We start from the raw sequence: 12,635 nt of genomic DNA on the forward strand, positions 1-12,635 counted from the left end.
TTGATAACTTATAAGTCAATGCATGCAAAAGAAGTGCAAACGTGTACAATCAAGTTCATTTTAAATTCGCTGGGCTAGAATTTGTAAGATGCATCAAATCAATACATGTTAAGAAATAGAGGACACACATTGTCCTTTTGCTGCTCAAATGAATTTAAAGTGCACAACTTCTTTCCAAATATCCTCTACTTGAAAAGCTGCATTTTAATTCAAATTTCAAAAATATTGTTACAATCATGAATTAATTGTCTTAGTTATCAATTGAACTCACTTACATTCAAAGCCAAACATTCAGAGCTCATCAAGTTATTTGGCAAATTCATTGTGGTGACATTAAGATTCCAAAGTCAAATACATCACACCACTTCGGAAAAACCACAGAGTTAATCTGTGCCTGTTGATGTAAAGTTGTCAATGCAACATTTCAAATGATGTCAAAAGGCAATAATTACTGCACATTTTTAACAGCACATCAATATTTGACCCAACACAAATACATGGATTTTCTTTTTAACCTTCACAATGCAAACAGAGAATAGTCAAGGACTTTACGCAACAAAGTTAAAATGAAATTGAAAAGCTTTTCAATAATTTTATTAAACTTATGTCGAAACTTTTTATTTGTGTAGTCTTGCAGCTGTCATGTTAGCAATTGTGCGCTTTGGAATATTTTAACCACACAGTTTTGCATGCAAAATGCAACTCAACTGTTTTTTTATTATATAGTCACTCTGGGCAGTCATGTACCATCATAGAAATGATGTGAACATTTTGAGATTTTCCAGCTGGTATGACTGATTCAGTTCAGTTTCTGGGTTGATGGTAATCCAGAGGATGTTGAGGTTTGAGGGATTCAGAAATTGGAAGTTCTGAACTTTAAGAAGATTTAAATTCTCTCTTGTTGGAGATGCTCAATGATTGGCACTTTTTCCTAATTCTTCCTTTTATGATAGCAAATCAATGCAAGTTGTTGGCCAAGAGGATGCAGTGGCATAGTGAAAATGTAACTGGGCTATCCAGGCCAATGTTCTGCCGACACAAGATCAGAACCACTGTAACAGCTATGTAATGTAAATACACTTTATAAATTACGGATATAAAGCTGTTCCCAATGAGGTGACCATGCAACTGCCATTAATTATTGTCAAAAAAAAAGCCAAGTGCATCACAGTCACCCTTTAAGGGAGAAAATCTACCACTACACTCCAGTCTGGCCTGAACATGACTGTAGACACAGAGCAACTGTGGTTGACACCTAACTTCCCACTGAAATAGCTGAGCAATGCGCTCAACTTAAGTGCTATTAGGGATGGGCAACAAATGCTGGCCTTGCCAGAAACATGCACATTTTACAAAAGAATTAACATAATAATCAGTGCTACTGAGTTGTTTCCTAATCCAATTTTGATGCTTCACTTACTCACAATGCAATAGCAACAACAGTGTTACTGCATAGCTTCGTCTTCTTCTATCACAGTTATAGCTTTTATGCCGAAGCTTGATAATTCATCCAAGATACTTAACAACAGTGAGTAAACCAACTAAATCACACTAAAACACAAACTCTGATGAAGGGTCACCAATCCGGAATGCTAGCCCTGGTTTTATTTTCCTCCACAAAACTGCCTGACCTATCATACATTTTTAAAATTCCTGAATTTTTATTGTATGACACATAAGATTTAAGGAGAAGGGGAGAAAGTTTAGACAGGATGTGTAGAGTAATTTTTTCCAAACAGAGGATGGTGGGAACCTGAAATTCACTGCCTGTAAGGGTCGTAAATGCAGAACATTTAAGTAGTATTTAAATGTGCATTTGGTTATCCTTGTATGCAATGATCTGCCTGTACTGCTCACAAAACAAAGCTTTTCACTGTACTCAAGTGCATGTGCGTACAATAAATCAAATCAAATCAGTGATGTAAAGGCATACAAAGCAATGGGTCAAGTGTTAAAAATGGGATTTGAATAGTTTGGTGGTTGTTTATGGCTGGCACAGACTAAATGGGCTGAAGTACCTTTTTTATGACTTTATAGGCTGCGAATTACATTTGCGAAGCATTTCAGAAGGTTTTACTTTCACTGCACGGGAGAAAGATTAGATTTGTACAAGACATCAGTTAGGCCACTATTTTGTTTCCAGTCCCTATCAGGAAAGATATCAAAGCTATCTGTAAGTCACAGAGTAGATTCACAATGATCCAACCACTATTGTAAAGACTAGCTTGGAGATGTTCAGCTTTTTTTTTAAGTGATCTAAGATGAAGTACCAAACTAAGACCTTCAGAATTAAATAAGGTCACAAGAACTAACGAAGTTCAGTCTATGATAATAAAATGTGAGGCTGGATGAACACAGCAGGCCAAGCAGCATCTCAGGAGCACAAAAGCTGACGTTTCGGGCCTAGACCCTTCATCAGAGAGGGGGATGGGGTGAGGGTTCTGGAATAAATAGGGAGAGAGGGGGAGGCGGACCGAAGATGGAGAGAAAAGAAGATAGGTGGAGAGAGTATAGGTGGGGAGGTAGGGAGGGGATAGGTCAGTCCAGGGAAGACGGACAGGTCAAGGAGGTGGGATGAGGTTAGTAGGTAGATGGGGGTGCGGCTTGGGGTGGGAGGAAGGGATGGGTGAGAGGAAGAACAGGTTAGGGAGGCAGTTCCCATTATCTCTGAAGTTCAGTCTATATTTTCTTTTCTAAAAAGGCAACAGTTATTTTTCCTGGTTATTTATGAGGGTGTCAATTCCCTTTATGAAAGCTCCCCCTTGTGATACAAGATGTGTGATTTATACAAGTAGTTAAACAATTTGCCTTAGAGTTTGGATTTTGAACTAGTGGCATGTGGGTTTTTTTCTCTGTATATGAGGTGTTTTATTATTGTTAGCCTTTCTGTAGACATGGCTTTTAAATCAATCCAGTACAAAAGAGGGCTTCTGGAGTGAATAACAGGAACACGTTTACTTTGGGAGATCAGACAAGGGCAACACTGAAACACATGAGCTGCTTTTGGTTTAGAAAAATCAGGAGTTGATTTTTTTCCCCTTTGGGGAAAACTCCATAGCTTGGAAAGCTTTTCATGAAAGTTTACACAAGTCCTGGTTGAAGTTCAATAGAAAAATTCGTTTCTTCTGGAGAAAAAAGTTAGTTTTTTTTTAGAAAACCAAGAAATGGGTAACCTGAAGGTAAGAATTTTCTTTGAAAGTTCCAGACCAAAAGTGTTTGGCCTAAAACGTGAAGGGGTTACTTGAAGCTGTAAAGCTTAAGCTCAGTGATAAGCTCCTCTCTGATGAAGGGACTAGTTCCAAAACATCAGCTTTTGTGCTCCTGAGATGCTGCTTGGCCTGCTGTGTTCATCCAGCTTCACACTTTATTAAGCTTAAGCTCAACTGTGTGACTAAACAAGAAAGAGAGACTAAAATTCTGAGGACTAAAAATTAAGAAAAACAGTTAAGTCAAACTTAATTACAGACAAAGGAATGCACTCAAGTATGAGTACTGTAAAGTGATGGTGTCAGGTAGTTGGGGTTGTAAATTGCAGTGTGTTTTAAAATCTGTTAACGTGTGTTATATGTAAATAGTTTGGTTATTTATATTTTATTTCTTTCATAATAAACCTCTGGTTTATTGTTGAAGCCAAATCTGCTGCACTGCATGCTTGTAAAAAATACATAAAATATGACCTAAAAACCAGGTTTCAGTCTGTTTTACTTGCCTAGCAATACATCAGCTGAGATCACGATGCTCCCCAATAGGTGAGCTTTCATCACTGCATTAATTATAGGTTGCCATTACGTTTAGATCTTTCATTAAGGTCAGGGAAGGTGGTAAAAGAGGGGGAAGTGTGGCTTTGTTAGTCAAGGACAGTATAACGGTGGCTGAAAGAACTTTTGATGAGGACTCGTCTACTGAGGTGGTGTGGGCTGAGGAAGGTTTGTCAACTAAGTCAGTATGGGTGGAAGTTAGGAACAGCAAGGGAGCAGTCACCTCATTGGGGGTTTTCTACAGACCCCCATATAGCAGTAGGGAGATCAAAGAACTCATAGGCCGGCAGATTGTTGAGAAGTGCAAACATAGCAGGGTTGTTGTTATTGGTGACTTCAACTTTCCCAATATTGATTGGAACCTCCTTAGTGCAGATGGTTTGGATGGAGCCGTTTTTGTCAGGTGTGTTTTGGAGGGTTTCCTTACTCAGTATGTGGACAGGCCATTTTGGATTTGGTGCTCGGCAATGAGCCAGGACAGGTGTCAGATCTTGTGGTGGGAAAACACTTCGGCGACAGTGACCACAACCGCCTCACATTTACCATAGCCATGGAAAGGGAAAGGAGCAGTTACCAGGGCAAGATATTTAACTGGGGAAAAGGAAACTATGATGCTATCAGGCAGTAGTTGGGAAGTACACATTGGGAGCAATTGTTCCACAGAAAGGGCACAACAGACATGTGGAGATTGTTTAAGGAGCAGTTGTTGCGAGTGATGCATAAATTTGTTCCTCTGAGACAGGTAAGAAGAGGTAAGATTAAGGAGCCTTGGATGACGGGATCAGAGGTGCTTCTCGTCAAAAAGAAAAAGGCAGCTTACGTAAGGTGGAGGAAGCACGGGTCCAGCACAGCTTTAGATGATTACAGACTTGCTCGGAAGGAGCTCAAAAGTGGACTGAGGAGGGCCAGGAGGGGGCACGAGAAAGGCTTGGCAGAAAGAATTAGGGAGAACCCGAAGGCATTTTACTCATATGTGAGGAGTGAGATATGATCAGGGAGAAGGTAGGGCTGATCAGGGATAGCGTTGGGAACTTGCGCGTGGAGTCTGAGCAGATAGGGGGAGCCCTAAATGAGTTTTCTGCTTCGGTTTTCACGAACGAAACGGACCTTGTTGTGAATGAGAACTTTGAGGAGCAGGAAAACAGGCTTGAACAGATCAAGATTGAGGAAGTTGATGTGCTGGAAATTGTGGCAAACATTAAGATTATTAAGTCTCCAGGGCCAGACCAGATTTATCCTAGATTGCTCCGGGAAGCGAGAAAGGAGGTTGCCAAGCCGCTGGCGAAGATCTTTGCTTCCTCACTCTCCATGGAAGTCATACTGGAAGATTGGAGGGAGGCAAATGTTGTTCCTCTTTTCAAGAAAGGAATAGGGAAATCCCTGGAAATTACAGACCAGTCAGTCTTACGTCTGTGGTCAGCAAGGTTTTGGAAAGAATTCTGAGGAATAGGATTTATGACTATTTGGAAAAGCATAGCGTGATTAAAGGGAGTCAGCATGGCTTTGAGGGGGACAGGTCATAGCTTACAAATCTTATTGAGTTCTTTGAGGAGGTCATGAGACAGGTTGATGAGGGTCGAGCAGTGGATGTGGTGTACAGTGACTTCAGCAAGGTATTTGATAACGTTCCCCACGGCAGGCTCATTTAAAGTCAGGAGGTATGGGATACAGAATGATTTGGCTGTCTGGATTCAGAATTGGTTGGCTGACAGGAGGCAGAGAGTGGTTGTAGATGTTAAGTATTCTGCCTGGAGGTCAGTTCTGAGTAGTGTCCCGCACGGCTCTGTTCTTGGGCCTCTGCTCTTTGTAGTTTTTACAACTATGGATGAGGAGGTTGAGGGGTGGGTTAGTATGTTTGCTGATGACACAAAGGTTGGAGGTGCCATTGATAGTATCGAGGGCTATTGCAGGCTTCAGCGAGACATTGACAGTTTGCAGAGCTAGGCTGAGAAATGGCAGACGGAGTTCAACCTGGATAAATGCAAAGTGATGCATTTTGGAAGGTCGAACTTAAATGCTGAATATAGGATTAAAGGCAGGATTCTCGGCAGTTTGGAGGAACAGCGGGAACTTGGTGTTCAAGTGCACAGCTCCCTTAAAGTTACCACCCAAGTGGATAAGGTTGTTAAGACAGCCTATGGTGTTTTGGCTTTCATTAATAGGGGGATCGAGTTTAAGAGCCGCGAGGTTATGCTGCTGCTCTACAAAACCCTGGTGAGACCACACTTGGAATATTGTGTCCCGTTCTGGTCGCCCTATTACAGGAAAGATGTGGAGGCTTTGGAGAGGGTGCAAAGGAGGTTTACCAGGATGCTGCCTGGACTGGAGGGCTCGTCTTACGAGGAGAGGTTGCCTGAGCCCAGACTTTTCTCTCTGGAGAGAAGGAGGAAGAGAGGTGACCTGATTGAGGTGTACAAGGTAATGAGAGGCATGGATAGAGTCGATAGCCAGACACTTTTCCCCAGGGCAGGATTGACTGCAACGAGGGATCATAGTTTTAAGGTGTTAGGTGGAAGGTATAGAGGTGGTGTCAGAGGGAGGTTCTTCACCCAGAGAGTTGTGAGCACATGGAATACTTTGCCAGTGGTAGTCGTGGAAGCGGAGTCATTAGTGACATTTAAGCGACTGCTGGACATGCACATGGACAGCAGTGAATTGAGGGGAATGTAGGTTAGGGTATTTTATTTTTGGATTAGGATTATTCCACGGCACAACAGCATGGGCCAAAGGGCCTGTACTATGCTGTGCTGTACTTTACTATGTTCCATAAATCCACACAGGCAGAGCTCTACTTAAAGGTGGCTGGATCTGCAGTCCCCACTCATCACAAATGTCACAGTCTGCCCAAGGACAGAAATATTATTCCCAAGTTCAAAACAAATTATTTCATCAACTGAGGAGGAGATTTTTTTTGGTCAAACTTATTCTACACTTTTAAAAACACCAGATGAATGCTTCAAGAATACAAACTGCATGATTACGAAATCAACAGTTAATTGTGTCTAAATGTTGCTGAGTCAAATCTATGCATACCAATTGGAAAATAATTAGGAAGTGAACTAATTTGTTCCTGGAATAAAACACAAAATAAAAGCAGCTGACAATTGTTTTCTTGGCAATGTAACTTATCTAAAATTATTTTTTAGCATGGTCTCCATCTGCTGCTGCTGCTGCTCAATTATTTTTTTCTGTCTGGCTACAGATTTGTTTTTAGAGCCTGACATGCTGATTCTTCTCTTAGAAATACAGGACAGAAAACTGCACACCATTCCAAAACTTAGCTTTGCTGCTACTTACATAACTCCACTCAAATGCAAACTAAAACCTCCCTGAGATGCAAACACATTATTATTAATATTTGAATCATTTTCTTGAATTGGCTTTTGAAAGAAATTTTGATCCAATCACGTGGACAGGGAAGAGCCAAGTGAAGGTTTACATAAAAACAGACAATAGGTGCGGGAGTAGAGCATTTGGCCCTTCAAGCCTGCGCTACCATTCAATATGATCGTGGCTGATCATGCAATTTCAGTATTGTACTCCCACTTTCTCTCCATACCCCTTGATCTCCTTAGCCACAACAGCCAAGCCCAGATCCCTTTTGGATACATCTAACAAACTGGCCCCAACAGCTTTCTGTGGTAGAGAGTTCCACTTTTGAAAGAGGGATCCAAAACTGTGAAGGGTCCAAACAAAATACAAGGTGAGAGACTGTTCTTATTAGCAATTTCAAATTAAGAACCAAAGAACACTGATTTATGGTGATTGGCAAAAAGAAAATCTAAAACTGACATGAAGAAAATCTCTTTTGATGTCATTGAGGCAGATTCAATTGTGGTTTTGAACAAGAAAATGGATAAACACATGAAGGAATAAATTTTGCAAGCGCACGGGCTAAGGAATCAGGAGCTGAAACTGAAGTAGGCTCAACAAGTCAAGTACGCTGCTCTGTGTTGCAGCCGTATTATAATTTTTATGCGTGTTCATGTTTTCAGCCAAAGGCAATTTATCTTTCTTAAGTAAACAAATGAAATATAGCCAATTGTAAAATGACGACTTTCTCTTTTACGCTACTCTACCAACTTCCATGCGTTTCTCTGTACGGCTGTGAAAAATCATTGCCCCAACAGAACTGAAGATATAACAGAAAACCAACAATGTTGGTGACTCACTGGTGGTGTTTCATTTGTCGAATTTGTCGGTTCGGCCTTCTTAGAAGTTAACCTTGCATAACATCTCCAGTGGAAACAGATTTTAATACCTTTCAGGGGAAATCATTCACTATAATTTTCAATTGAATTTAACTTTGGACTGACATTGTAAGAGATATAAAATAGAGGCAGGAAAATTTGGTGGAGGTGTTTGGTGGTCAGACTTCATGAATTCTTTACAATAGATTTTGACTTGTATCACTATGAAACTTACCACTACATTTGCTATTAGTGATTATAACTTCCTTCAAGCTACGTTTGGCACAATAGCAACATACTTGCCACAAAGCTAGAAGGTCATAGGTCCCTCCACGGACCTTGACTCATAATCTAGGCTGACACTCCAATAAAACACGGTGGGATTGCTGCACTGTAAATACAACCTTCCACGAGATACTAAGCCAAAATTCTACCAACTTCTTCAATCAGATAATGGTATTCCAATGATATTTGAAAAAGAACAGGTTATTTAGCTAACATTTATCTGTTGACCAGTACAAACAAATCAGATGAACTGGCTACTGATCAGCCATGGCTTAGGACCTACAGAACTACTGACAGGGTCGGCTAGAATCATGTGGAAGAAAGCTTGTGAGGAGACTAAACAACTGCATGGACCAAGTGCATTAAATGGCAGTTTCAGTACCATACATTCTACGTGATTCTATTTGGTATAAATACTTGTTACTTCAGTTTATGGTGTGTTTTCAGTTTAGACCAAAGTATTTCTTCTGAATCCATACATTCTGCATATGTACAGAATGTATGTTTTATTTTAGATTAAGCACATCTTGCAGATTACTGTCCGTTTTTGGGCAAGCAACACAAGTGTGGAATAAATTAACAAAATAACATTTCTGGTTGGTTCCCACACTTGTCACAGCACGGATATATCCCATTTTAGCATAAACATACCTCACTCAACCGACCAATAACTCTCTGCAGTCAACTAGATTTCTTAAAGCAACCAGAAGCAATGCTGGCAAACTAGAACAAGTGATGCATCTTGTAATCAGTAACTCACTCTTTCGGAGTCTCTGGGACCTTTGGTCCTTCGATCTTCATCTTGAGTTCAGTGGGTACATGTAGAATCTCCACACATGATTTAATGGAGTGGTTCGAGTCTTCCCGGCACACTGAAAAGATTATTGAAGCATCAGTAATTAATTTTCAGCAGAGACACAGCTCAGATGAAGGATCATGAAAACCTTAACATTTTGCTTTTGGATGTAGATTGCTATGGGTGTAATTCCAGGAATTTCTGTTTTCTATCCATTACAATATATTGTTGTAAGGTAAAAGTCCACAAAGCAGACAAAATATGAGACATAGCATATTCAAATAAAAGCTACTCCACAACAGAACCATTTTCTAAAAGAAATGTTATTACTTTCCTGCTCTTTCCTCCTTCTGATTATACAGAAGAAATCCATATCAGAACCAGTGCTTTTAAATATTATCGGATAGATATCTTGTGGGTTTTGAATAATTTCTAACAACAGAGATGTCTCTCTCTTATTTCAACTTAATTCCTATTGCACCCTTGATTGAATGCATTTCAATTAAGCAGTCAAACAGCCAGTTCCACGTCATAATTATTCAGAGTACAATGTTTTTGTATAATAATTATTTAAATGGCTTTGTGCATGAACTATAACATTATTTTGTCAACAGGTACTGGCAGCATTTTAAAATATAGTAGTAAGAGTCACGAGGTCAAATCCACTCTAATTAAAACAGTAAATGCAGCAAAATGGTATTTCAGCCTCAGTGCTGACATTACAAAGACAATAATTCTGCCAGAGGAGAGGTTGCAATGGATCTACATAACAGTACACTCTCATGATCAAGACTTCTAATGCAACGGCTCAGGCTGCTTACTTGATAACTTCGGTATTAGATAGACAAAATGTAATAGTGACAAAAAATGGCTAATAGAACTGTGGGTTTGCTAAGACAGCTGAAAGCTATTGGTCACCAGTGACAACTCTTCTACAAGCTTAAGTCTAATACAACCCACAATTCGTGTCCAGACAAAAAGCTTGCAATCTGACATGAGATAATGGGAACTGCAGATGCTGGAGAATCCAAGATGACAGACTGTGAAGCTGGATGAACACAGCAGGCCAAGCAGCATCTCAGGAGCACAAAAGCTGACGTTTCGGGCCTAGACCCTTCATCAGAGATCAAGTCCGGGTGCAGCCAGTTCCTGGCCTGGTTAGGGCTGAGCCTCGGGAAGTCTCATTTTAAGCTCTGTTTGCAATCTGACAAGTTTGGTGAGGATAAGCAACTCTGTGCAAGAATTCCAGTTCTCCCAAAATTGAAATAATATAACCTCATCTATTAGAATGCATATAAGATTGAGTGGGTTATGAACACAAACTAAACTGGACTAGCCACATGACTACGCTGGAAATAACAGCAGGTTACATACTAGGAATCTCACAGCGAGGAACTCACCTCCTGACTCTTCAAAGCCACAATCTATAAGTCAGAAATCAAGAGTTTGATGAAATACTTCTCACTTGCTTGGGTGTCTGCAGCTCCAAAAATTCTCGGCTACCTTGAAACCATCCAGGATAAAGCAGCCCATTTGGCGAGCAACACTTCTATTTTATTCGTTCATGGGATGTCAGTATTTTTGGCTAGACCAGCATTTATTGGCCATCCCTAAGTGCCCAGAGGACAGTTAAGAGTCAACCATATTGCTGTGCAGTCACTTGTAGGCCAGATCAGCTTTCCCAACAATTGACAATGGTCATTAGTAGACTCTTTGACCAGATTTTTTTTTGCTGATTTCAAATTCCGTCATCTGCTATAGCAGAATTCAAATCCAGGTGTCTGGAACATTACAGGGGTCTCTGAATTAATAGTCTAGCGTAATACCACTAGGCTATCGTCTACTGTGTACATCCCCATACATTCAGTCAGTTCACTACCAATGCTCAGTAACAGCAATGTATCCCATCTTTAAGATAAATTGTAAGAAATTTCTTAGACAGCACTTTCAGAAATTTTGGGTCAAAATCGTTTCCCTAACAGCACTGTAAGTCTACCTACAGCAAAACGGTTACATGAATTCAAGAAAGTAGCTCACTACCACCTTCTAATGGGCAGTAAGAAATGGGAAATAAATGCTGATCCAGGCAGCAACACTCACATCCCATGACTAAATTTTAAAAAACTTCTGCAACAAAATTAATTAAATTTGATACAACAGGTTCTACAGGGATTGGCCAGCATCTCTTGCCCATCCCTCATTGTCCAGAAGGAGTTAATTGTCAGTCAGACCAGGTAAGGGAGGTAAGATCTCCTGGTCTATAGCTTGTTCAGCAAGTAGATGGATAGATATGGCAGCTGTTAAGCAAGCATTTCATTTTGGCTATTAAATGAATTCAATTTTCACCATCTGCTGTGCTGGGATTCAACCCTATTGTCCAGAACATTAGCCCAAAGTTCTGGATTGCAAGTCCAGATGTAACAATACACCATCACTTCTCCATAATTATTGGTTTGTTGGAACATGGTGTAAAAAGTGGTTGCCTTACTTGATAAAGACATTACTGTATCAGAAAGACCAGGAAAGGTAGCAAAGATGGCTCAGAGATTTGGGATTCTAGAGAAATGAGAGCAAACAGATGAAAGACAGACTGAAAAGAAGCTTCAGAGGATCCATAGTCCAAACTGAAGTTGGCAAGAAGGATAGGTAATGGCAGAATGGATGCATGTTGAAAGGAAGTCTTCTTGTGCAGGCAAGATTAGATCTCTCTATTAAAAATAAGAGACCATCCATTTCAAATGGAGATGAAGAGAACAACTGTGTGAGAGAATATTATGAGGCTGAAAAATCACCTTCCCCAGAGAGTGGAGGAAGCTGGGTCCTTGAATATTTTTAAATTCTTGACTAGGGGCATGGGGGTGATCAGGGAGTGGAGTTAAGGTCACAGTCAGATCAGCCATGACCTTATCCAACAGCACAGCATGCTTAAAAGGCAGAATGGTCTACTCCTGCTCCTAATTCATATCTTCAAACATAGGTGGCTCGAATTAACTTTGTATCCAACTTTGTTCTGCATTTGTGAAGTACCCCGCTGTATACAAAAAAGGATCGAGCATTAAAAAGGAGTTGCAACCTTATAAAAATTTCAGTGAATTTGCACTTCTCTCATGCCCAACTCAGATGACAATAGTGCCTCTTGGTGAATTCAACAATTTAAGTCAGAGGATACGCTTCACAAGACACAAAGTCTCGCAAGTGTCCTTACTGCAATGTTCCAGAAAATGGTTGTTTTTCAAACAGTGTTGTCTATTCATGGTTGAAATTCAGTGAAGCTCAAGCCTGTTCTGCGATGTCCTTCAATTGATAGCCATAGAGAATTTTTAACATCAAAATGAAACAATTAAGAACAATAACTAAGGGTTCTGAGAACTTAACTTGTCTCGAACTCTGAATTCCCACATTCCCAAATTCCTTCATTCCATCATTGGTGGCCAGGCCTTCAATTGTCTGCTTCCTAAATTCTGGAGTACTCATCTTAAACATCAGTCTTCTCTTTACCCCTCTCCTCTCTCAATTAACATAACATGCTCTTAGTCATCTGCCCTTTTACCGCAGTTAGGTGGCTCTGTATCAATTCTTATTGCATAATACACAATCGACAATAGG

General features: G+C 40.3%; 1 protein-coding gene across 2 annotated transcripts in view; it reads right to left on the reverse strand.

Annotated features, from left to right (window-relative positions):
• Positions 1 to 12,635, reverse strand: part of ccser1 (coiled-coil serine-rich protein 1) — a 1,213,403-nt gene that overhangs the window by 861,211 nt on the left and 339,557 nt on the right. For both annotated transcript variants that reach the window (XM_048537406.2, XM_059650255.1), the window contains one exon: positions 8,994 to 9,105. In XM_048537406.2, the coding sequence (XP_048393363.1) occupies positions 8,994 to 9,105 (112 nt within the window). The remainder of the gene's footprint in view (positions 1 to 8,993; positions 9,106 to 12,635) is intronic.

This window comes from Stegostoma tigrinum, chromosome 1 (genome assembly GCF_030684315.1).
Source record: "Stegostoma tigrinum isolate sSteTig4 chromosome 1, sSteTig4.hap1, whole genome shotgun sequence".
Taxonomy (NCBI): domain Eukaryota; kingdom Metazoa; phylum Chordata; class Chondrichthyes; order Orectolobiformes; family Stegostomatidae; genus Stegostoma; species Stegostoma tigrinum.